This window comes from Vespa velutina, chromosome 24, assembly GCF_912470025.1.
Source record: "Vespa velutina chromosome 24, iVesVel2.1, whole genome shotgun sequence".
NCBI classification, from domain to species: Eukaryota; Metazoa; Arthropoda; class Insecta; order Hymenoptera; family Vespidae; genus Vespa; species Vespa velutina.
The window spans coordinates 1,198,606-1,223,605 of NC_062211.1; the positions used below are offsets into that span (position 1 = coordinate 1,198,606).

The following is a 25,000-nucleotide window of genomic DNA, read 5'->3' on the forward strand; positions in this document are numbered from 1 at the left end:
TTGGTATGTACATATATACGAAATGTTAGTACGTAATAGAAATGTTTGTTTTTATTACGAAAATGGAAAGAGAAATAAAATAGGAGATAGTGGCTCGTTATAAATATTAGATCATTTAATTGTTTATGAATTTGAATTAGATTATTATTATTATTATTATTATTATTATTATTATTATTACTTTTTTTTTCTTCCTTTTTGTGTTCTCAAATCAACGTCAAACGTATCGATATTTTATTAGACTTATCATTCGTTAGATATCATTTATATTGTTGTTATATTAGAATTTTATTTTGTTTTATTTTATTTCTTTTTTTATTTATTTAGTTACTTTTTTTTGTTTTGCTTTTTTTTTTTCTTTGTTTTTCTTTATTATTATTATTATTATTATTATTATTATTATTATTATTATTATTATTATTATTATTATTATTATTTCTTTCTCTTTCTTTCTTCATTAAGTTGGCAGCGGGCCAACAAAAATTAAAACATTTAAAATTCGATTGAACGAAGTGACATTTGAAAGAAGATGTTTGAAAGAAGATAAATATTATTATTATTATTATTATTATTATTATTATTATTATTATTATTATTATTATTATGTAAAAGTTTTATCTAATCAAGACAAAAAGGAGAGTGAGAGAGAGAAAAAGAGAGAGAGAGAGATTTTCTTTTTTAAACTCTTTAGATACGTACACATGGTCCTTGTGTATTTCTGTGCGCGTGTACGTCTTTATTTTTTTCTTCGTAACATTTCTTTTTATAATAGAATTAGAAGAATAATCATGTATTATATTCAAGATCCTAATTTTAATTTTTGTCGATCCTATTATAAATTGTTTCTTAATTGCTATCTTTCATTTATTTCTTTCGGTTTTCTTTTTTTTTTTTTTTTTTTCTTTTTCTTTGACTCATGAAAATCTAAGCGCTTTATTAGATTCAAGGATCGAAAAATCGAGACTCAATTTTTTTACTCCGATTTTTGTATTTATGTACGTATATATATATATATATATATATATATATATATATATATATATATATATATATATATATAAATCAAGAGAACGCACAGGATATTTTTCATTGATTTTTATTAATAATCGCCTTCTAATGTCTAATCGCAAAATGCGATTAGAAAAGACGTACCTAATCTCTTTCTCTCTCTCTCTCTCTCTCTCTCTCTCTCTCTCTCTTATATATTTTATTTTAATAATAGCATCACTCTCTCTTTCTCTCTCTCTCTTTCTCTTCTCTCAGAATAATAGATAGAGGTATAATGATAAGAAATAAATAGTACGATAATAGCGATAGATCGTTTTCTATAAGCTAATTGGTGTTCGTACGTTGATCCCCTTTTACTCTTTTTTTTATTTATTTATTTATTTATTTATTTATTTTTTTTTTTGTTCCATTTTCATTTTATTTTATATTTTCTTTTTTTTTGTTTTTTGTTTTTTTTTCATTTTGTTTATTTTATCTCTTTATCATCCTTTTTTCCCCATTTCTTTTTCTTTCTTGATATCGATCAATATAATTCGTCTTCGATCGTTTCTAATTAAAAATCTTTATTCTTTAATCATATTTCCAATTCATTCATCAACGTTCTTCAAACAACAAATTTACAATTCGATTAATTTTTGAACGTTTCGAAATAGGTACATGTATGTGGTGCCCTTCTCCCTGCCCCTCCCCTCCCCTCCCTCCCCCTTAAAAAAAAGATATATATATATATTTTTTTTTTCTCTATTTTAAATAGAAAGAAATTGATCTTTATTTACGACATTTACCTTTGAGATAATATGTAAAGTAATGGAATAAAAAGAGCAAAAAGAAAAAAAAAAAAACAAACAAAAAATAAAGGAATGAAGAAAAAGATTTCTTTCGAGACACCCTGTAGATATGCAAACGATCGGCGAATAGATATAGATATACGATGTACATACGTACATACGTGTGTATGTCAATTAATAACGAATTGTAACGCTTCCATCTATATATACAGGGCGTCCAAAAAGCATGAGACTAATCTTATATTACGTATTACGATGTCTTTTGTCCGTCAAATGGATGAAAAAAAGTTCTTTAAAAAAAAATAATATAAACTTATCTCCAAAAATTGATTCATTGAAAACATATATGTGCTTTTAAAGATATATGTATGATTTATATCGAACGGCTCTGTACTTGTTTTTTTTTTTATTTTTCTTTTTATATATGAGATTCACGCAAAAGAATTGATTTATAAAAATACGATTGAAAAAAATACGGAAGATAAATTTTTGAGAACGTATTCAATATGCATTTATCATTATTTCCAATACAGTTGGAATATTTTTAAATATTTGATGTTCGACGATCATTAATTCGACGAATGGAAGGTTCTGCATTCTTGCAGGAAGGAGAAGGAATTTTCGAACATTTCTTATAACTGTCACAATAAATCATAAATATCTTTAAAAGCATATATATGTATATATATCTTCTTACGACAAAAGTATTTTTGAGTATAAGTTTATACTTATTTTATATCTATTTTAACCTTTTTTCATGTATTTGATCTCAGTAATACGTAGTATAAGATTGGTCCTATATATATATATATATATATATATATAGGACTTTTCTTATATATATAGGGTGTTCGAAAAGCTTTGGGGGATGTGTTGTTTATATTTACTATCGAAAAGCACATAAACGTGCCACGTATATTATGTATCTTTCATGAAAATAGTTGGCACAGTGTTGATTGTGTTGTGTAGGTAAACGCGATCATTATCTAATATATATATATATATATATTTATATATATATATATATAATACAATTATTTTCTAGTTGTTTTGTTCTTGTTAATTTTTTATTTTCTTGTCTCCTTCGTTAACCTTCTTTTTTTCTTTTCTTCTTTCTTTTTCACAATTTCAGTTTTTCATTTACTTTATTTACTTATTCATTTATTCTCTTATTTCTTTTTCTTCTTCTTCTTCTTTTTTTTTTTTTTTCACGACCCACATCTCCTCGCAGAGACGAAGTCTCTAATTAAATTTATAGTTTAGTTTCTAATCAAATTCTAATGCAAAAGAATCGAGGTTATATATATATATATATATATATGTATGTATGTGTGTGTATGTAAAAAGAAAAAGAAAAGATATCATTTTTTATGCGAGAGATCCATGTAAAAGGATGAAGAAAAAGTTAATTTGTATTTAACCATTTAGAAAAAAGAAAGGAGGAAAATTAGATTTAGAAAAAAGAAAGAAAAAGAAATTGTCTCCACGTTTTATCTTTCCTTTCTTCTTTTTTTTTTCTTTCTTTCTTTTCTTTTCTTTTCTTTTCTTTTTTTTTGTTTTTTCTCTCTCCCTTTTATTACATTTTTCATATCATTCTTTCATTTATTACGTCTTCCATTAAGCTCGATGTAACACAACGCGCACGAGTTAATGTTACATATATATATATATGTGTATGTAAAAAAATTTTTTTATAACCATATATATATATATATATTATATAAGAGATCTCACGAAAGGGAAAAAAAAGATTAGATCTTGTATTTAATTAGGCGAAGAACGATTAGAGGACTTTTTCTTCTTTTCTTAATTTGTTTTTCCCCCTTTTTTTTTTTCTTTTTTCTTCTTTTTTTTCTTTTTTTTTTTTTTTTTTTTCTTTTCGTTTACAAAAGCGAATTATATAACAAAGTTGTTTCCCATTTATAATATCTTGAATATTTTTGTTCCTTTTATCTTTTCTTTTCATTTCTCATTATTCTCTTGTCTTTTTTTCCCGTCATTATCATGAATTTTCCGATCGATCATTATTATTTAACTCGAAATTATGCGTATTGAAAGGATGCATAGGTCCAATCATCAAGGCAGCGCGAGATATTCGCAGAAAAGTATTATAGTTTACGAAGTTATTTAGATATTAGAAAAAACATATTTATTTATTTATTTATGTATGTATGTATGTATGTATGTATATATGTATGTACTTTTGTATGTATGTATGTATATTATGTATGTATCATAATCGTATCGCCAATTACATTGGCTCTTTAAATACTGATAATCATTAAATACGAATAGTATGCGTATACGTACATACATGTATTTTATTAGAAATTTTATATATATATATATATATATATATTTAAATACTCGGATATCCGGATAGTAAGAAGGTTTCATATAATAGTATTCGTATGTTTATGTATGAATTGCTCTATCCTTTTCTTTGTTACATACACACACATACACACACTCATACACGCACGCACGCATGCACACACATAAACACACACACACATATATATATATAAAATTATATATTAATTTATATATATATATATATTAATATAATATTTATACGTATGTATCATATAAATAATTATATAATATATATATATAATTATATATAAAATTATATATTATATAAATTATATATGTATATATGTGTGTATGTGTGTATGTGTATGATATTATTAGAGATAAGAAGATAAATTGATTTAAAATAGACTTAGTTAAAAGAAGTGGAGATGTATATATAAAATACATATAATACTTCGATAGATATTATTTGCGGTATATAACCGATTAAATATCATAGCTTTAATTGGAAATTTTATGATTTTCTTTCTATTTCTTTCTTTTCTTTTTTTTTGTTTTGTTTTGTTTTGTTTTGTTTTGTTTTGTTTTGTTTTTTCTTTCCTTTTCCTTTTTTCGTTTATGTGTATAAGAAAATATAAATACCTCGATGCATATGAGAATTATCTCTTAATCACGTCTAAGGAAAAAAGTTACTGTACACAATTACATAAATTACGACGACGACGACGACGACGACGACGACGACGACGACGACGACGACGATTAATGCGTCGCTATAAAAGTGACCTTGATAACTATATATATATATATATATATATATATATATATATATATATATATATATATATGTATAGAAGAGGAGTAAAATTCATTCTCTATTCTTTTCTTTTCTTTCTTTTTTTTTTTTTTTTTTTTTTTCATTTGTTTGTTTGTTTGTTTCTTTCTTTTACGATTCTCTACAGTCTAGAAAAAGGAAGATAGAAGTAGAAAAATATAAAATAAAAATTATACAAACGTAATTATGTAAATGTGTTTTATACAGGCTAATGCTACACCTCCGCACGTATAGTGAGAAACTAATTAATCTTTCACGATTCACAATTTGATTTATGATATACTAATTATTAAATTATACGTAGGTATTGATTCTCTTTCCTTTACATTTTTATTTATTTATTTATTTATTTATTTATTTTATTTGATTTAATTTAATTTTTTTAATCTCAATCGGCAACAAAAATAGAATTCTTCTGAATCGAGAAAGGACAAATAGAGTTTCTCAAACGTGTAGCGATATAATTTGACAATACTTAAGTATATTTATTATGTAATAATCCTATATAATGATTCTTCTGCTTTCTTTTTTTTTACTCCCTTCTTCTTCTTTTTTTTTTTGCTTTTGTTTTTTTTCTTTCTTCTTCATCATCATTGATCACATATCTAATCTATCATTATAATAATACTATTACTACTACTACTAATAATAATAATAATAATGACAATAATGAATAATGAATAATAATAATAATAATAATAATAATAATAATAATAATAATAATAATAATAATAATAGTAATAAAAATGATCATGACAATAATAATAATGATAATGATATAAAATAATAATAATAATGATAATAATAATACTAATAATATTTTTTTCAATTCTATTATACGCATATCCCGTGAGAACAATCTTATGAACATAGTGAAAAAGATTGCGAATGATTTAAGAAGTTCTCTATAATTTAAAATGGATGAGAGAGAGAGAGAGAGAGAGAGAGAGAGAACATAAATCTTTTTTTGTTTTCTTTTTTTGTTTTTTTTTGTCTCTTTTCTTTTCTTTTACTTCTTATTCCTTTTCCTCTTTTTTTTTTTTCTTTCTTTCCCTCTTTCACTTTCGATATCTTCAAGCATTTAGATTTCATCGTTTAGCGCACACACTCTTGTAATTTTCAATTATTATCAGTAAAAGTACATGAATGTGTACAAACATTCGATGAAAATTCCTTCGTAATATTAATATATACGAATGAAATATATATATATATATATATATATATATATATATATATATATATATATTTATATTTATATTTATATTTATATTAGACGCAGTAAGTCAAAAATCGCTATCGATTAATTTACTTCAATATAATTAATCGATTAAACATATATGCATCTAAGTAATATATAGTACAATATATATATATATATATATATATATATATATGCATATATATATATATATATATATACATATATGTATAACGTAGAGTATGTGTGCCCTTTAAGAGAGAAAATATTGTTCTTTTCTTTTTCTCGTTTTTTTTTCTTTTTTTTTCGCTTTAAATAGGAATAAAGAAAAATATACATATATATATATATATATATATATATATATATATATATATATATATATATTCGTATCGTCGGAATCCATTATTATTCGAATTATCGCGTCTGACTTACGTAGGATAGCCCTAAGGAAATTTGTATATGTTATATATATATATATATTTATTATTTATCGATCGGAAGAAAAATGTTCATCCAATTGTCCTTTAAAAGTACGCGAGACGATTTAACGTTTATTTTATTTATTGTTCCTCCGCGACTAACTGGAACTGTTCCTGACCTGATTGGAAAAATTCAAAATAATTATTATCGATTAGAAAACATTCGAATATATCAATATATATTGTATATATTTTTTATATACGATATATTTTTTGTGTCTGTGTGTGTTCGTTTGTTTTATGTATTAATAGAAAACACCCGGACAAATGTCGCATTTTCTTTATTCGACGATTTCGTGAAATTGTTCAAAGTCACGTTAAACGTTTGTTAAGTTGTATCCAATTGGATTAGTTTTATCAGTGTCTCTGATATTATCACCCTCCCCTTCCCACCTCCACCCTCCACCCTTTCCTAATCCCCTTCCTTTTCCTTTTATATATATATATATTTTTTTTTTCAAACGATTTCACGAAGTACAATTGGCATTATTAAAAGTCACGTAACATTTGATATTTAAATGGAAAATTTTTGCCTTTAATTGAACTACTTTTTTCTTCTTCTGTTTTTTTTTTTATTCTTTTTTTTTTTTTTTTATTTTTATTTATTTATTTATTTTTTTTTTTTTTTTCTATTTTTTCTTCTTTCCTTCGCACGCGCGTTCCAAGTGTTCGTAAAATATTTAAGAGGTAAAAATATTTAAGTGTAATATAAAAATTGTTATCTACGAATGAATAGAAAATTCTTGAGATATTTTCATTGGCCACACACGCACATATGTGTATGTGTGTGTGTGTGTGTGTATGTATGTATGTACGTGTGTTTGTAGGTGTATATATATATATATATATGAAAGAGTGTTATAAGAACAATGTTTTTCTACTTACTTTGCAAATATGCCGCAAGTTCACGATCTTCTGCCATCAAAGCTAATTGCCTAGGTGTATGACCGTGACGATCTTTCACTGTTAGGTTTGCACCACCGGCAACGAGCATGCAACAGATCGTACGTTTTTTGTGTTGCGCGGCTTTGTGTAATGCCGTTTGACCTCTACAAAATTAAAAAAAAAAATCCAACTTTATATATAATATACATATCGTACATAACATAACATACATATACATACATACATACATACATACATATACATATACATAAATACATGCAATAGGTATATTAATTTTCTCTTTATTTATCTTCAATAAGATTATAAATATTATAATTGCATACAATGCGTCGTAAATTTTTTTAATTAAAAAGACATACATGTCTATGCGTGTATGTATGTATGTATATGTACACAAATACACAAATAAACATATAGATTGAAATTAACGAATCAATACGTACTTATCGTTATCAACAATATCGAGGATCGTCGGCGGGGCACAGGCAATGAGATATCTAATGATATTCTTATGACCATATCTAGATGCCAAATGCAAAGCTGTCTGTCCAGTAGTGTCGATAGACAAAAGGGAATATCCCTTTTCATGGAGTTCCTTGAGGGCCGTTAAATCACCGATCTTAGCGGCCTTCAATATTCCATCTGACGTCTTTTCGAGTAGACCGGTATTAAAGGTATGAACCTCGGAGCTCAGCCCGAATAGCCTGTCTCGTGGACTAGAAAAAAGAAAAGAAAAAAAAAAAAGAAAAAAAAAGAACAGAAAAAGAAGAAGAAAAAAGGAAATAAAAGGTTGGAAACCAAAAAAAAAAAAAAAAGAAAAAAGAAATAAAGAAAACGATAATATTACAATCGACGTAAGATCATAATTCGCACGACAAGATATATCATCGTAATAATAATTTTCATCGATCAAAATTTATATTATTATCATGAGATATAATAAAATAATTTTACCTGATAAATGTGATGGATGTTTGATCGGCTGATCTATCCGCGTTAGATGCATTTATTGCCTTCGACGAGCTACCACTTTGTTTAGATGGTGTTTCTTTCGTCCCATCGTCATCCTTAACTTCTTCCATCGTCTTTTTACGCGTTCCTACGTTAATCGTATTCTGCGATTCTCCTGGATCTTCCACCTCTTTGGTCTCGAGTTTGACCTTGACCTGGACCTCTTCGTCCTCCTGCTTCTGATTCCTCTTCTTCTCCTTCTCCTCCTCCTTCTCCTTCTCCTTCTCCTGCTGCTCCTCCTCCTCCTTCATCTCCTCCACCTCTTCTTTTGGCAAATTCGAAACGTTAGGTTGTAACGTCACGTTTCTAGATCTTTTAGATTTTACGACGATCTCGGTTCCCTTCGGAGACATAACTTGTTCCTCTTGAATCTTCGTTTGTGCGAGTTTATCTTCATTGGATTCATCCTCTTTGACGACCTTTGAGGATCGTCCATCGTCGTTGTCAGGGCAAGTAGTAGTAGGGCCTGCTTTTGTCATGGCTGGCTTTTCTCTTGGATGTCGTTCTTCGCTATATCACACGTTCTTTCTATTAATCTAATGATAGGACATCATTACGAAATCGAATTGTTGATTAATTTACTCGACGTATATTATGACTTAATATTGTACAGTTTATTTTCTTCTTTTTTTATTATTATTATTATTATTATTATTATTTATTTATTTATTTTTTTTAATTATCATTATTATCAACGAACTCAATGTCATCAACGAAATCGATATTTCGCGTTTCTATTAATTATTATAATTCGATCGAAATGAACGTTTTAAACGATCAAGATTTAGATCGACCGATCGATCTATTCTTTTTTTTTTTTTTGATCCGGTTTGTTGTTGTTGACTTTTTTTTTTTTTGTTTTTGTTTATCTACCTAGGCGAAGGATGAGCCGTTTCCGGTTCCTGACTCGCTGTAATTTCGGTCTCTATCGTTGGTACAACCTGACTTGGGCTACTCTCCTCGAGAATATAAACGACATCGGCGGCAACGTCGGTAACATAATGCAATTGTTCCTGGGCACGATCGATCCTGAAGAATCTTTCGGCTGTACAAGCTGTTAGAGATATATATATAATATTAGGTTGGAAACTATGAAACGGGCGTTGAATGGAAATAAATAATTAAACAAAAACGCCCATTTCATAGTTTCCAATCTAATATATATTAGGTTGGAAACTATGAAACGAGCGTTGAATGAAAATAAATAACTAAACAAAAACGCCCGTTTCATAGTTTCCAACTTAATATATACATATGAATATATATATATATATATATTTTTTTTTTATTACATTAATTATATATTATGCAAGGTGTCTAAAAAGCATGAGGACGATAGTGCATAGTTTTTATTATAATAAATATAATTATATATATTTAAAATAAATTATATATATATATTATATATAATATATATAATTTATTTAATAATTATTTAATAATATAATTTTAATGTTCATGTTTTATTGACACCCTTTATACTCGTCAATTATATATCTCCGATATAATATTATTATCGAATGATATACAAACATTCAAGAAACAAATTATATCAAATTGTATATCTTACTTACAATCGAGGAAACAACAAGCATCCATATTATGATTTTTCGCTAGGATATTCCTTAAGGATACCAAATCTGTCGTAGCATCTAAATCCAATGAATCTGGCATCAATGATTCGGCAACTTTTTTTAATCTCTCCTTGTCATGATAATACGTCTCATAATCTGACATCTTTATCCTCATAACCGGTAAATTTAATCTTTCCAATTTGGCAATGTCCTGTTGTGGTTGACCGGTGTTCCTTCTTTTGGCAAGCATCGTTGCTTTGTTAAGTAGGCTAAGATTTATTATCGACGGTAATAACCGACAGGCTTCACCGTCGACCTTTAAAAAGCCGAAGGAAAAAAGTAAAAGATTGAGAAAAGGAAAAGAAACAAAGAAAAAAGAAAAAAAGAAAAAAATTATATATATATATATATATTTATATAAAAAGAAAAAAAAAAGAAAGTTAAGAAGGAACACGAATATTGTCATTTGACATTGTCACGTGTTATATCAATTCGATCGAATATTAGAAATAATTTATATTTATAAATAATATAAATATAATTTTACCTGCATAGGAATGGTCCTAGTTGTAACCAATTTGGCTTTGCTACACTGTGCTATACAAGTACCATGACCACCGGCTTGTAATAAAGGTAATTGATAAGTCGTCAAACCTACAACCTCGATCAAACCATCCTCAGTAGATGGTTCCTTCGTGGTACTACCAGCGCACCATGGATGTGTACCACCACCGTACGAGGCAATATTTAAAAATACTATAGCATGTACACGGTGTTCCTTTAATTTTGGAGTTAAATCTTGTCCGTCGCATTCCAATGTAACAAATTCCGAAAGATCTTTCCATTTTCTTCGTACCAAATCTTTTCCGCCCATTTGACCATAAAACATTTTATTTCTCAATCTCGAATTGAATTTCTCTGGATGTGCCTCTGTTGGGATTATTAACGGATTAAATAGTTAAACCACACACCCACCCACACAGACACACACACACATACACATACATACATACATACATACATACATATATACAGACACGTGCGCGTGGTTGTTTGTTCTTGTTAAGTTTGCGCTATGTAAATACACGTACGTATGTACATTACGTAGCAACATATACGGGTTATGTCACGAACGTGTGTGGTTTTGCGGTTTATAACTTGGGGAGAAGGTATTGCGGCACGTCAAACAAAATTTTAGGATGGGGCGGGGCGGGGCAGGGGGGAGGAGGTGTTCTTAATGACGAATTTTAACCACCTACCAAGTTTATTATGGCCCACGACGTTGACACGCGACAAAAGTGATTATTTATCGATCGTAACGAATATTAATATTTTTATGTTTTTATTTTCCCTCTCTCTCTCTCTCTCTCTCTCTCTTACACTCACTCATTTATTCTTACGTTCTCCGCGCTACGATTATTACTGACAAAGAAAAAAAAATTTCAATTCCTTCTCGAAACTCGAAGTAAAAACGTTTATTTCTTTTCTCTTTCTGTCCTTTTTTTTTACTTTTTTTTTCTCTCTCTCTCTCTCTCTTTTTTTTCTTTTTTCGTGCACTCAAATCTTGATTCGCGTCAATCGAAATGGAAAAAATGATCTTTGAGAAGAATTGAATTTACCTCGGGCCTCGTGAAATTCAAGGGCTATGTGAGCGTCTACGCCAAGCGAGAAATAATTGTTGACTACGTTCAATGGAAGATTTTCCTTTGCCTTTCCGCTGTCGTCGTCATTTTGAATTTCAGGATTTCTCTCTACGACTAATTGCCATCTGTCCAATAATATCGTTTCGCTCTCGCCGATACTTGATAATATTTTGCCGATTGGTTCGTCGGTATAACCACCGCCCCAGCCAAGTGCTCTGGCTAAATCGTTTCCGGTACCAAGAGGAAGTACACCGACAGCCGGTGGTGATGAAGCACCGATCTGATCCAAGATAGATAGGACCCAACCGACTGTACCGTCCCCGCCACAAGCTAACACCCGCAAATTCGGTACCCTCTTGAAGAGTTCCAATCTAAATGGATGAAAAAAAAAAAAGAAAAAAAAAAAAAAATGCATTTATCGTATACACTGCCGCCAGTTTACTCTTAACAAATAGAATTAAGTGAGGAAGAAAAAAGAAAAAAGAAAAGAGAAGAAATTATTATTCGTCGCATTCGATAGATCTAGGAACCGATAAATTTAAATTATTTTTCGTCGACCGCTCCCCTTGAGATAGAGGCATAGTCGTGCATGCGTGCAAAACGTGTTGCCTATCGCCAGGAACCAACGCAAGTTCAACTTGCGTTCCAACCCTCATCCATTATACGCAAACTCACGATCAATTTTATCTACAAAGTACGGCGTGTTGCTAACCACCAGGCGCGATAATTAATATTCCTACGAATAATTTACGTAGAATCGATAAATAATAATTGAATTGATGATAATACAAACTTTCCTTTTTTTTTTCTTTTTTTTTTTTTTTTTTTTTTTTCTTTTTCTAACTAAATTGCTATGCGCCACGGTATATAACGTTTAATAAAAAGAAGAAGAAAAATAAATGTAAATAAATAAATAAATAAATTAATAAAAATGATTCGTTATACTTGCAAATTAGAACGCGATTGCGCGTTTTTACGTAATGCTTTACAGATAAAGTTAATCCATGCAATTTATTATCCCGTTGATCGAAACATTGTTGAATTTACATTTCTCTTCTTTTTTTTTTTTTTTTTTTTCTTTTTTTTTTTTTTTTTTTTTTTTTGAAAACGACTTCATCGACATACGTACACACATCGAACGATATGGGCGCACGCGTTTAATTGCGAGATATTAAAAAACAAAAAAGAAGAAGAAGAAAAAAAAGATTATTAATAAAAATAAAGAAAATGGAAGGAAATAAAAAGAGAAAGAAAAAGATATTGGGTTAATAATGCCTCACCCCATTTTAGGTCCACCTTGTGTTAGATCGAAGACCTGTCGAGGATTCAAGAGCCATTGAAATTTTTGCAACAATTTAGCTCCCTGATTGCCCCCGGACTTTGGATTGATGAAAACTAATACCGGCCTTACGGTAGCAGTTGGAATTGGCTTGACGGCCCAAAATTTTCCTTGATCCTCTTTCTGCTGTTCCTTTTCCTTTTCCTTATCTCTTGATTTTCTACGGCTTGTATTAGAAGTAGACGGTCCGCTACCGCTTTTCCTTCTTTTCGGTGATTTTCTTAAGCTACTCTTGAAGCTACCCTTTCTCGGTAATTTAACGATCCAAGATGGTGGTACGATAATAGAAGAATGTACACCGAGTTCACAATTTTCACCGATTTTATCGACATTGAAGCAAGCCTCCTTGTTATGATATGCCGCTTTACACCAGCTACAATTAACCGCCACTATTTCCTTCGATGTAAAGCTTAATTTCGATTGGAAGCTTTTACCGCAATTAGAACATTTTCCTTTTTGCGAACGTCTATGTACCCAATGATGATTCGTCGTTGTTTGTTCACGATATTGGCGTACGCCGACGTCCCGGAAACTGGTCTTGCAGGTAAAATTTAAACTCGGTACACACAGTGCATGTACGACGACGCGACAAGCGGAACATTTCATCCGTGGTCCATGTTTCTGCAAAAAAAATATATTCTTTATTATTAATATATATTATTAATATATTACATTATCGGTGATGGGATTGGTGAATAAACGGGGATGTGGGTGTAGGTGTGGGTGTTAGAAGGGAGGTTAGAGTTGCGGTTAGAAGGTTTTTCTTGCTTTGTTGTTCTCTTTCTTTTTTTCCTTTCTCTCTCTCTCTCTCTCTCTCTCTCTCTCTCTCTCTCTCTCTCTCTCTCTCTCTCTCTCTCTCTCTCTCTCTCGATTAACTAAAAAGCCAGCCACGTGATACGATCGTTCGACTCGGTAAGAAAAGAGAAAAGGAATAAAGAGAAAAATAAAGAGAGTAGAGTATAGTAAAGTATAGTATAGTATAGTATAGTATAGTATAGTAGAAAAGCTTTCTAAGTTGATGGACTTTGATGTAGGACATACCTGTGCCCATGTACCCTCACGTATTTGCATAAAACTCCGAACACGGGAATGGGGGCTTTTATGAATAATCTCTCTCGGTCTCGGCCCCGCGAGAAACCGAGTTACTACGTACCACACCAGTGTACTTCGTATCCGGAAATAGGACGACCTCCCCTCCTACCACCCAACCACCACCCATTCAACCAACGACCATCTACCCTCCTACCTACCTACCTACCTACCTACCTACCTACCTACCTACCTACCTACCTACGTACCTACGTACCTACCTACCTACCTACCTACCTACCTACTTCTACACCTTATATATCTCAAAGTACCCAATATGGAGACCGAAGTTTTACTTATGGAAATGGTTTGACACGATTCCCTTGACACGATATAATTCTCTAATTCATTATTACAATCGTTTCTACTTTATTATTTCGCTTCTTATACGAGAATAGAGAGAGAGAGAGAGAGAGAAAGAGAGAGAGAGAGAGAGAGAGAGAGAAAGGGGTAAAATTATCTCAACGTATTGCGACGTTAATTAATTATTTTCTAATTCGTAAATAATTATTACAAAATTTAATTAATTCTTTTCTTCCTCCTTTATTCATTTTTCTCATACGTTTGATATATATATATATATATTCGAAAAGTAGTAATTTCTTTTTTTGGAATTTTTATTTCCAAAAAGAAAAAAAAAAAAAAGAAAGAAGAAGAAAAGGGAAAAAGAAAAAACAAACGAAAATGAAGAAAATAAATAAATAAATCAATAAATAAATAAATAGATGAACAAAAGATACATACACATCGATGCTTACGGTATGATCGACCGTAATATCATAATTCATAATTGATATTGTAATAATCGTAATTATAATAATAGTAAAAAAAAAAAAAAAAAAAAAAAAAAAAAAAAAAAAAAAAAAAAAAAAGAACGAAAGGAAGTGAAGGAGAAAAAAAAAAAAAATAGAAAAAACATAATATTCCATAAAAGTCATTTTCTTCTCCGAAGCAATTTCGAGATAATTAATTTAACGATGAACAAATTTAATCAATCGAAACACCCTTTCTCGAATGATCATTACTCTCTTCCCTAGTAATATCGAAAGATCTATTCTTGCGACCTCGAAGCACTAGGTTTGATATATATATATATATATATATAGACATATATGTATATACATATATACTTCGAGACAGGAGGTATTGATAAACTTAACTCAGAGGCTACTACTACTTTCGAATAATATACTACGGGAGATGATCCTTAATGAAATTTTTTAGACACCTTTCGATTCCAACACCTACAACCAACCCCCTCCCCTAACTTTCCCGTACCTTGTACTATACTACCCAACCCTATAGTCTACCTATTCTGGTCTATTCTCTTATCGTAAAATCGATATCGATAGCGACATCGATATCGATATCGATCCGAGGACTCGTCTAATTAGTCGAGCCCAACTCGTCTCACGAAATTACCTACTACTATTACTACTACTACTGCTACTACTACAACTACTACTACTACTACTACTACTATTACTACTACTATTACAACTATTACTGCTCAACCACTAGAATCGTTTCATTATACATGCATGAAATAGTCCTTCTCGTTTATCAGTCTAACAAGAGATAATTAAAAGCCTCTCTTTCTATCTCTCTCTCTCTCTTTCTCTCTCTCTCTCTCTCTCTCTCTCTCACTCTCGCTCTTGATTAGTTGAAAGCAGCTCAATGAGAAATCATCTTAAACGCTTTACTTCATCCCACTTAAAAATTTTTTAAAGAATTTTAACCTTGTTCTCGTTCTCGTTCTCGTTCTATAAATCACTTATATACATATGTATATATATAATATATATATATATACATACATACAATATTGTATGTATATATACAATATATATATATAATATATATAATATAATATTATTGTTATTGTATGTTTATATATATATATATATTAAATATATAATGTATATTTATTATTATTTTTATTATTATTATTATTAGTAGTAGTATTACTATCGTGTTTTTTTATTTGTTTATATATATATATATATATATATATATATATAAATATATAATGTAATATATTTATTTCTATTAATTATACTTATATATTAGGTTGGAAACTATGAAACGGGCGTAGAATGAAAATAAAAAAAACTAAACAAACGCCCGTTTCATAGTTTCCAACCTAATATTATTATTATTATTATTATTATTATTATTATTATTATTATTATTATCATCATCATCATTATTGTTATTATTAATATTATGTATGTTTGTGTATATATATATATATATATATATATATATATATATATATAAGATGTGACTTACGGAAGTAGGACAAGTTGAAATCCTCAGAAAGATTTAAAATATATACATATATATATAATATATATATATATATATTTTATATATATATATATTAGACTTCAAAGGATAGAGATGCTACTTCGAAATTGTGACAATTTTAGTTGGAAATACGGTCGAGTGGACAACGAGCGGTTTTTCTAGAGGGTCAAGGCTATCTCTGAAAACGCCGACATCATCATCGTTGTCGTCTTCGTCGTCTTCGTCTTCGTCGTCGTCGTCATTGCCGTAAAACTTTCCTTGCGTATACCTTTTTTTCCGTGTTCGTCCAAAAGGCACGTTTTAAGATTATCCCGATATATCTCGAAGTCTTACGAGATATAAAACGACTTTCACAAAAAAAAAAAAAAAAGAAAACAAAGAGACTCGATAAGGTCGATGGCTCGTCATACGTTCTCCTTGCAAAAATCACATAAAATCATTCCCACTTTTCGATAATAATTTATAACTCTATTTTATTATAATCAACTGTATAATTTATTGAATATACGATGACGTTTACATTTTAAACGAAGGATATTAAGAGAATTAAGGGATATATCGATAAGAGAATTATTTACGATAAACGATTATTTCTTATTTCGATAAAAAGCTGTAAGAAAATAGAAGAAAAAGAAAAAGAAAAAAATGAAGACAAAAAAAAAAAGAAGAAGAAGAAATAATCAATTTCCTTCGAATCCGTCGGTGCGAATTCTCGAATTGAGGTAAAAAAAAAAAAAAAAAAAAAAAAAAAGAGAACAAAACAAAAACAAAAAGAAAGAGAAAATCAAAGAAAATTTTACTTTCCTTCATTTTCAAATTCGTTGAATGTGCATCGGAAAAATGAATAGCAACGTATCAGAATAAGTTTATACAAAGATTAGGGTGCGTTTGTAGGGTGGTAGTGATGGTGGTGGGAGCGACAATTGGGATGTAGGAGCGCGTGATGGTTTTATAGTATTGCGATCTTCAAAGTTCCTAGACGATCTTCAAAGTTTTCCTAGACGATCTTAAAACTTTCCCTAGGCGTTCTTAAAAGTTTTCCCTTAGCGATCTTTGGGGGAAAAAAAAAAAAAAAAAAAAAAAGAGCCGATCATCATCTCTTCACAATCTTTTCAAGCCAAACTAAATCTCTCGTTGTAGATCGCGAAAATTATTTGAAAAATTTGTTTACGTTCTTTACGATTGAAAATAGATGGACAAAAAAAAAAAAAGATACTGAAAGAGAAATATTATCATTGATAAAAGCTAAAGAACTTTTGGCAATTTGATTCACGATAAGTGAACTCGTCGAAAAAATTTGCGATCGTAATTGTTCGATTTGAAAGAAGAAAAAAGAAGAGAGAAAAGAAAAGAAAAGAAAAGGAAGGAAAAGGATTGTAAAGTAAAGGAAACAAATTGAAGAGAAAAAGAATAATAAAAAAAGAAAAACTCATAAGAATCGTATCGAGCGAATTACGAAATAATATTTCACTTTTATTCGTAACAATAATTCTTTCGATCGAAATCAATTTCGAAATTGTTATATCGAATTTAATTTTAAACGAATCCTATTTAACTTTTTGTAATCGAATCGTTCAATATAGACAGATATTTATTTATATACATATTTCTCTCTCTCTCTCTCTCTCTCTCTCTCTCTCTCTCTCTGTCTCTCTTTACCTATCTATCTATTTGTCTTTCTTGCTCTTGTCCGACATATATATCAATCGTACTTTTATTCCACGAGCAATTAAATATTCAGATACGTCGAGTCGATTTAAATGAATACTCGACTCGATTCGATACTTTTATAATCGATAGTCGCTCTCTCTCTCTCTCTCTCTCTCTCTCTCTCTCTCTCTCTCTCTGTCTCATACGGATATTTTTATTTTGTTCAAACGATATATTAAGAATTATGCCTGAGAGTTAGTTATATTTCTTTTATTTTTCCTTTTCTTTTCTTTTCTTTTCTTTTTTTTTTTCTTTATTTCTTTCTTTCTTACTTTCTTACTCATTCACTTTTTTTCTCTCTGTCTCTCTCTCTCTCTCTGTCTCTCTCTCTCTATTTTTCTTTCTTTCTACCAACGAGGAAACTTTATAAAACCATACGCAATACGTAAAATAAATACAATGGAAATAAATTCCATTGGATTCGCATGAATTTGTAAATCCCAATTTATACACATACGAGAGAAAGAGAGAGAGAGAGAGAGAGAGAGAGAGAGAGAGAGAGAGATATTCATGTTTATTGTTTCATTATTAATTTCATTTATTCATTTCGTATTTCATTTTTCTTTTTTTTTTTTAATTTGTTCTTTTTTTTTTTTCTTTGCGAATTTTTTTCTCGGTCGAACGGAAAGATTGTGAAGATAACAACGCAATTAAATATATATATATATATATATATATATAAAATTTTTGATTGAAAACGAGATCGAATAAATTTTATTCGTTACGATCAATTTCGAATTACGACAATTCGCGGAAACGATAATAAACGCGCGAATGATAATTGATTCGTACATATCTTAATTAGAAAAAAAAAAAAAAAAAAAAAAGAAAAAAAAAAAGAAAAAAAAAGAAAAAAAAAAGGGAAAAAAAAGAGGAAGAAAGAAAAACAAATACCATTATTTCACGAACAAACGAAAAATCAATCTATTATATTTCTGTAGTCTCGTATTGTCGAAGAATTTATTATACGTGCGCGATATTAAAAATTTTTCTGGCCATTTTTTTTTTCTCTTACTTTCTTTTTTTTTTCATCCCCCTTTCTCTCTCTCTCTCTCTCTCTATCTCTCTCTATCTATCTATCTATTTATATTTTCTCTCTTTTTCTCTCTATCTCTCTCATTCTCGTCTGTACATACTTCATTGAAACGTGGCAGCAAGTTACGTGATGACGTTACTCGACGACTATGACTATGACTATGACTATGACTATGACTATGACGACGACGACGACGACGACGACGACGACGACGACGACGATGGAAGCGTACAACTCCAATTATGTTTTCCTAGGTGATTCATTAGCGTTAGAACATCGAAACGTGCAAACGAGTTTTTAATAACGAAACTCTTCGTCATATCGTAACAGGATATTAGAGTGGCATTGAGTAATTTATCTCGTAGGTTCCCCGTTGATTTTATGCGATCATTGGCAAAAAGAAAAAAAAAAGAAAAAAAAAAACGAAGAGAAAGAGAGAGAGAGAGAGAGAGAGAGATTCTCAAAGTCGTCGTCGTCTCTCTCTTTCTCTCTCTCTCTCTCTCTCTCTCTCTGTCTTTTCGTTTTCTTTTTTCTCTTTTTCTTTTTCGTCGCCTATCAAGAAAAGAGGAAGAAAAGAAAAGTAAAAAAGAAGAAGAAGAAGAAGAAGAAAAAAAAGAAACGACTATAACGAAAAATATGATATAATATTAAATGCTAAGATCATTTATATAGGCTCCTTACTTATTCTCTCGTTAATAAAACGTTTACCATTTTTTTCTTTTCTTTTTTTTTTTTAGCTTAATGAATAAAAAAAAAAAAAGAATGAATGAACGAACGAAAGAAAGAAAGAAAGGAAGGAAAAAAGAAAGAAAGAGAGAAAGAAAAAAAAGGACGAAAGATTTTTAATTAAAAATCACGACTAAAGGCGGGTCCCGTTAATGAGTATAATGATGATGATGATGATGATGATAATTGTCTGTATGATTACTCTCTCTCTCTCTCTCTCTCTCTCTCTATTTCTATCATATATATTATACTACTTAGTATTAAGTATATGATATATATTATATTTTTCTAATGAGCATTTGATTCGTAATAATGCGAAAAAAATGTTGGTCATCTTATCCTAATATAAATTAAGAACGTAATTATAACTAAGAGAGAGAGAGAGAGAGAGAGAGAGAGAGAGAGAGAGAGAAAGAATGAGAGAATGAGAGATTTAGGACAATAAGCACAAAGAACGTGGAATAAACGAGCTCTTGCAATTAGTATTCTTAATAATCGTACTTTTTCGAGGGATCAACGCAAATGAATTCAAGTTAAACGGATCTAAAGGAAAAGAGAGAAAAGAAATAAGAACGATAATGGAAACGAAGTGAATGAGATAAACAATATATATATATATATATGATTTTTTTTTAGCGTCCTAAATATCTTTACCTTTTTCTTTTTTGAAATACTTTTGATTGAAATAAATTCATAAAAAGAGAGAAATAAATAAACAGATACATAGATAGATAGAAAGAAAGAGAGAGAGAGAGAGAGAGAGAGAGAGAGAGAGAGAGAAAATCTTTCACGGTCGTTCTAAACATTTTTGTGACTGCCTACATTCTTTCTTTCCATTTTTTTTTTTTTTTTTTTTTTATACACATACATACACAAAGAATCGTCACTTTTTATACCTCAATTGATGTTATTTTATATGTACGATTAAATGTAATTACACGTACGTATAATGTTATTTTACAAACATACAAATACATACACACACACACAGACTGACAGACAGACAGACAGACAGACGGACATAAAAATATCTCTTCTATATATGTATATGTGTGTGTATGTGTGTGTTTATGATCTTACCGAACAATCATTGACGTAACAAAAGTCACCGGACGCAGCTGTTGGTACCCAAAAATGTTCACCATTGAATGCAGTACCACCCCAATCGGGGGTTGATCGGAGCTCACGTTGACCACCACTAGCGGCACCTTCTTCCCTTCCTCTGAAACGATAAGACATTTTATTTATTTTCGTTATCTTCAATTTTATAAACAAAAATCATTTAATTTCTCATCCCGTAATCGATTATATACGCATTATGCAAGATATTTTAATTGGCACATCAATTTCGTTTGAATTCGATCAATTTTTTTTTTTTCGCACTATATAGTGCGAAAAAAAACTTTTTAGACGAACTATATATATATATATATATATATTAAATCGTTTTATATCGAGTAGAGCAACGGTTAAAAGCAAACGACGAGACGATTAAAAGAATGCGATTAGCTTTTGTATAAGAGAAAGAGATAGATAGAGATAGAGAGAGAGAGAGAGAGAGAGAGAGAGAGAGAGAGAGAGAGAGAGAGAGAGAGAGAGAGAGAGAGAGAGAGAGAGAGAAAGATAAAGAAAATGTGCATCTCTCGCAAATCGTGCAAAAGCCATATAATAACAATGTTATGGTATATTAATTAAATTATGTTAAGAATCGAGTTTTCGAGTTTTTGACTTTTTTGTATTTTCTTATCAAAAATCATGATAACGTAAATCATGGTAACCTTTGTCATTACGAGCGTATTTTCTCTTTTCTTTTCTTTTTTTTTCTTATTTTTTTGTTTTTTATTTATTTTTTTTTAATTATTATTATTATTACTATTATTATTATTATTATTATTATTTTTATTATTATAAAGGACAAACGACATTTTCAAAAATCTCTTAGTTGTTTTGTTCTTTCCATTTTTTTTTTTTCTTTTTTTTTACCCACGCAAAAACATTTTCTCGCGCATCGAATTGCTTTTACTTTCTTTCTTTTCTTCTTCAAACGTACATACAAATCAATTTGGAATCTTCGGCGTTTGGTTAGTATTTTTTTGTTCGTTTTTTTTCTTTTTTATTCTTTTTCTTTCTTTTTTTTTTTTCCTTTCTTCACTTTCTTTCTTTACTTCATCGCAAGATATATCCATACGTTTCTTTTTTTTCTTTTCATTTTCCAATTTCCACTTTCGATCCGATTAAATCATAAGGGGGGGGGGTGGGGGAAGAAAAAAGAAATTGGGATTATTTGTACTTGGATTATCGCGTAATTATTATAAGTGCGATGAATTTAGTTTTTCCTTTTTTTTTTTGGTGTTTTTTTTTTCCTTTTTATTTTGTTTCGTTTCGTTTTGTTTGTTTGTTTGTTTTTTTTTGTTTTTTTTTTTTCTCTTTGATCGATCCCTCAACATCCACTCTTTTTTTCTCCTCATTACTTCCAATGATTTTTATTAATAATTTTATCATTTTTATTAATTTCTTTTTTTTTTTTTTTTATTTCCTTATCTTCTTTATCACTCTAATTCAACGATTCATCTTATTACACAAGTGACAAAAGCACTTTCTGTTAATTCTCCATTTCCCCCTCCTCCTTCCCCGCCACTCCTCCTCCACCGTCACTCACCCCACCGTACCACTAGTTTTCCATCTCTATTGAATTTCTTTTTTCTACCCTCATTCTCCTAGACGTAGTAGTATTTTCGATTCATAGCCGAGATGTCATTTTTCTAATTGTTTCTCAATGACAGAGTTTGTACGAGGAAGAATATCAAGTGAGACACGACGCTGTGAAAGGAAATACCGGAGGTAAATTATGTCTCTCTCTCTCTCTCTCTCTCTCTCCATCCCTCTCTCTCTCTCTCTCCATCCCTCTCTCTCTCTCTCTCTCTCTCTTTATTTCTCTCTAGTTCTCTTTGTCTCTGTCTTTCTCTCTATTTCTCTCTAGCTCGCTCTATCTTTCTCTCTCTCTCTCTCTCTCTCTATTTCTCTCTAGCTTGCTGTAGCTCGCTCTATCTCTCTATCTCTCTCTCTTTGTCTCTCTCTCTCTCTCTCTCTCTCTCTCTCTCTCTCTCGAACTTCTAAGGGTAAGTCGGCTCCGTTGAAAGGATCCAATATCGGATTGCAGGATCTCCCCGAAGTACGGTTACATAAAGAATTTACAGATGCTTTAAATTTTCAAGTGCGGTTGTCGTGGTAACGGTAAGAACGAGAGTAAACGATAAAGAAAGAGAGATACATAGACAGAGAGAGAGAGAGAGAGAGAGAGGATGTGGATGCGTTACCTCCGATGCAATTTTAATCGTTTCCCATTACTAATAGCAAGACAATAAATTTTTCTTTACTTTAGTTTTATTAAAACGATTTCAGATATGGGATGAAACATAGAACTTAATATAATGTTATCGATAACGAATTAATCTTATTATATCAATACATGTATGTGTGCTATGAATATTCAATAGAAATTCTCTCTCTCTCTCTCTCTCTCTCTCTTTCTATGTATCTATATATATCTATTTATCTATCTCTTTTTTCTTGTATAGACATCGTATAAATTATTAAATTGTGAACTTGATTGTAATTATTGGAAAGAATGATTCTTTCTCTCTCTCTCTCTCTCTCTCTCTCTCTCTCTCTCTCTATTTTTCTTTTCATATGCATATTACATATATATTCTTTATCTTTATCTCTATTTAACTCGATACATTTTTCTTAAGATAAATATTTGTTCTTTTTGAATATTTTAAGATATTTTAATTGTCAACAATGACAATTATCGTAAACTAATTATATTTCTCATCCTCTCAATCGTTTTCCCTTTCTATTTTATCTTTCTCTCTCTTTCTCTCTCTTCCTCTCTCTCTCTCTCTATATATATATATATATATATATATATTAAGTTTATAAATTTTTCGTATGACAAATCGAGATTAAAAAAGGAGAAAAAGAATATTTTTCTGACATCTTGAAATACTCGGGAAAGTTTAAACACGTTCTTTTTAAAAAATGTATAAGATCATGCAAAATAGACAAAGAAAGAAGCAAAGAAAAAAGAAAGAAAGAAAGATAACCATAAAAAAGAGAGAGAGAGAGAGAGAGAGAGAGAGAGAGAGAATGTTAACAGGCTGATAACATCGTTGATCTTTCCTACTTTTCTTCCACTTTCCGTAAAGAGATCTCATGCTAACGTAATCGTCTTCATCGTTGTTGTCGTCATTGTCGTCGTCGTTGTTATTGTTGTTGTTGTTAGTGATAATCGTGACAGTACTAGTAGTAATAGTAGTAATAGTAGTAGTAGTAGTAGAGATATTAGTGGTTAAGGTAGAGTGGTGTTTTGTGAATATTTTAGAGAAAAGGGGTTCTTCGTACCGTATCCTGAGTCTTTTCTATCGTTAAACTTTCAACTTAGATTTCGTATACGTTCTAAAAGAGAAAGAAAGAGAGAAATAAGAGAGAGAGAGAGAGAGAGAGAGAGAGAGAGAGAATCCTCTCTCTCGTTGTGCGTAGAATTGGATCTTTAATAATGTATGCCAGAAGAGTCAATGAAAAATTCAAGAGTTAGCTCAGAAGGAAATACAGAGACAGAGAGAGAGAGAGAGAGAAAGAGAGAGAGAGAGAGGAAAGGAAATGTGTTCTGTGGTGTACCCATATTGACCCACAAAATTTTCATCCTGTTGATATGTTTCCTCTAAAGATTGCTTCCTCACTCTTTCTCTCTCTCTATTTCTCTCTCTCTTTCTCTATCTTTCTCTTTCTCTCTCTCTTTCTTCCTCTTTCTTTTTTTCTCTTTCTCACATACATACATACATACATACATACATACACACAGTTTACTTTTTATCATAAGCGAAAGAAAACTTGGAAAATTTTCCTTTGTTTCTCTTTTTTTCAAGGAATTCATCGATACAAAGAGAGAGAGAGAGAGAGAGAGAGAGAGAGAGATGGCTTTCGTCATAAAAAAAAAAAAAAAAAGAGTAAAGGAAAAAAAAAT

The 25,000-nt window shown here is 29.9% G+C and overlaps 1 protein-coding gene across 6 annotated transcripts in view; it reads right to left on the bottom strand.

The window, feature by feature from the left end:
• LOC124957133 (eye-specific diacylglycerol kinase) overlaps positions 1 to 25,000 on the bottom strand; it is a 67,198-nt gene that overhangs the window by 2,337 nt on the left and 39,861 nt on the right. For 5 of the 6 annotated variants that reach the window (XM_047513865.1, XM_047513867.1, XM_047513866.1 and 2 more), the window contains 10 exons: positions 21,055 to 21,196; positions 13,045 to 13,724; positions 11,741 to 12,135; positions 10,669 to 11,051; positions 10,122 to 10,437; positions 9,421 to 9,601; positions 8,491 to 9,057; positions 7,980 to 8,252; positions 7,516 to 7,679; positions 6,510 to 6,749 (listed from right to left, as the gene is read on the bottom strand). In XM_047513865.1, coding sequence (XP_047369821.1) covers positions 6,712 to 6,749; positions 7,516 to 7,679; positions 7,980 to 8,252; positions 8,491 to 9,057; positions 9,421 to 9,601; positions 10,122 to 10,437; positions 10,669 to 11,051; positions 11,741 to 12,135; positions 13,045 to 13,724; positions 21,055 to 21,196 — 3,139 coding nt within the window. In that variant the 3' untranslated portion in view covers positions 6,510 to 6,711. Of the gene's footprint in view, positions 1 to 6,509; positions 6,750 to 7,515; positions 7,680 to 7,979; positions 8,253 to 8,490; positions 9,058 to 9,420; positions 9,602 to 10,121; positions 10,438 to 10,668; positions 11,052 to 11,740; positions 12,136 to 13,044; positions 13,725 to 21,054; positions 21,197 to 25,000 lie in introns of those variants that run through there. The other variant, XM_047513869.1, reaches the window with a different exon arrangement.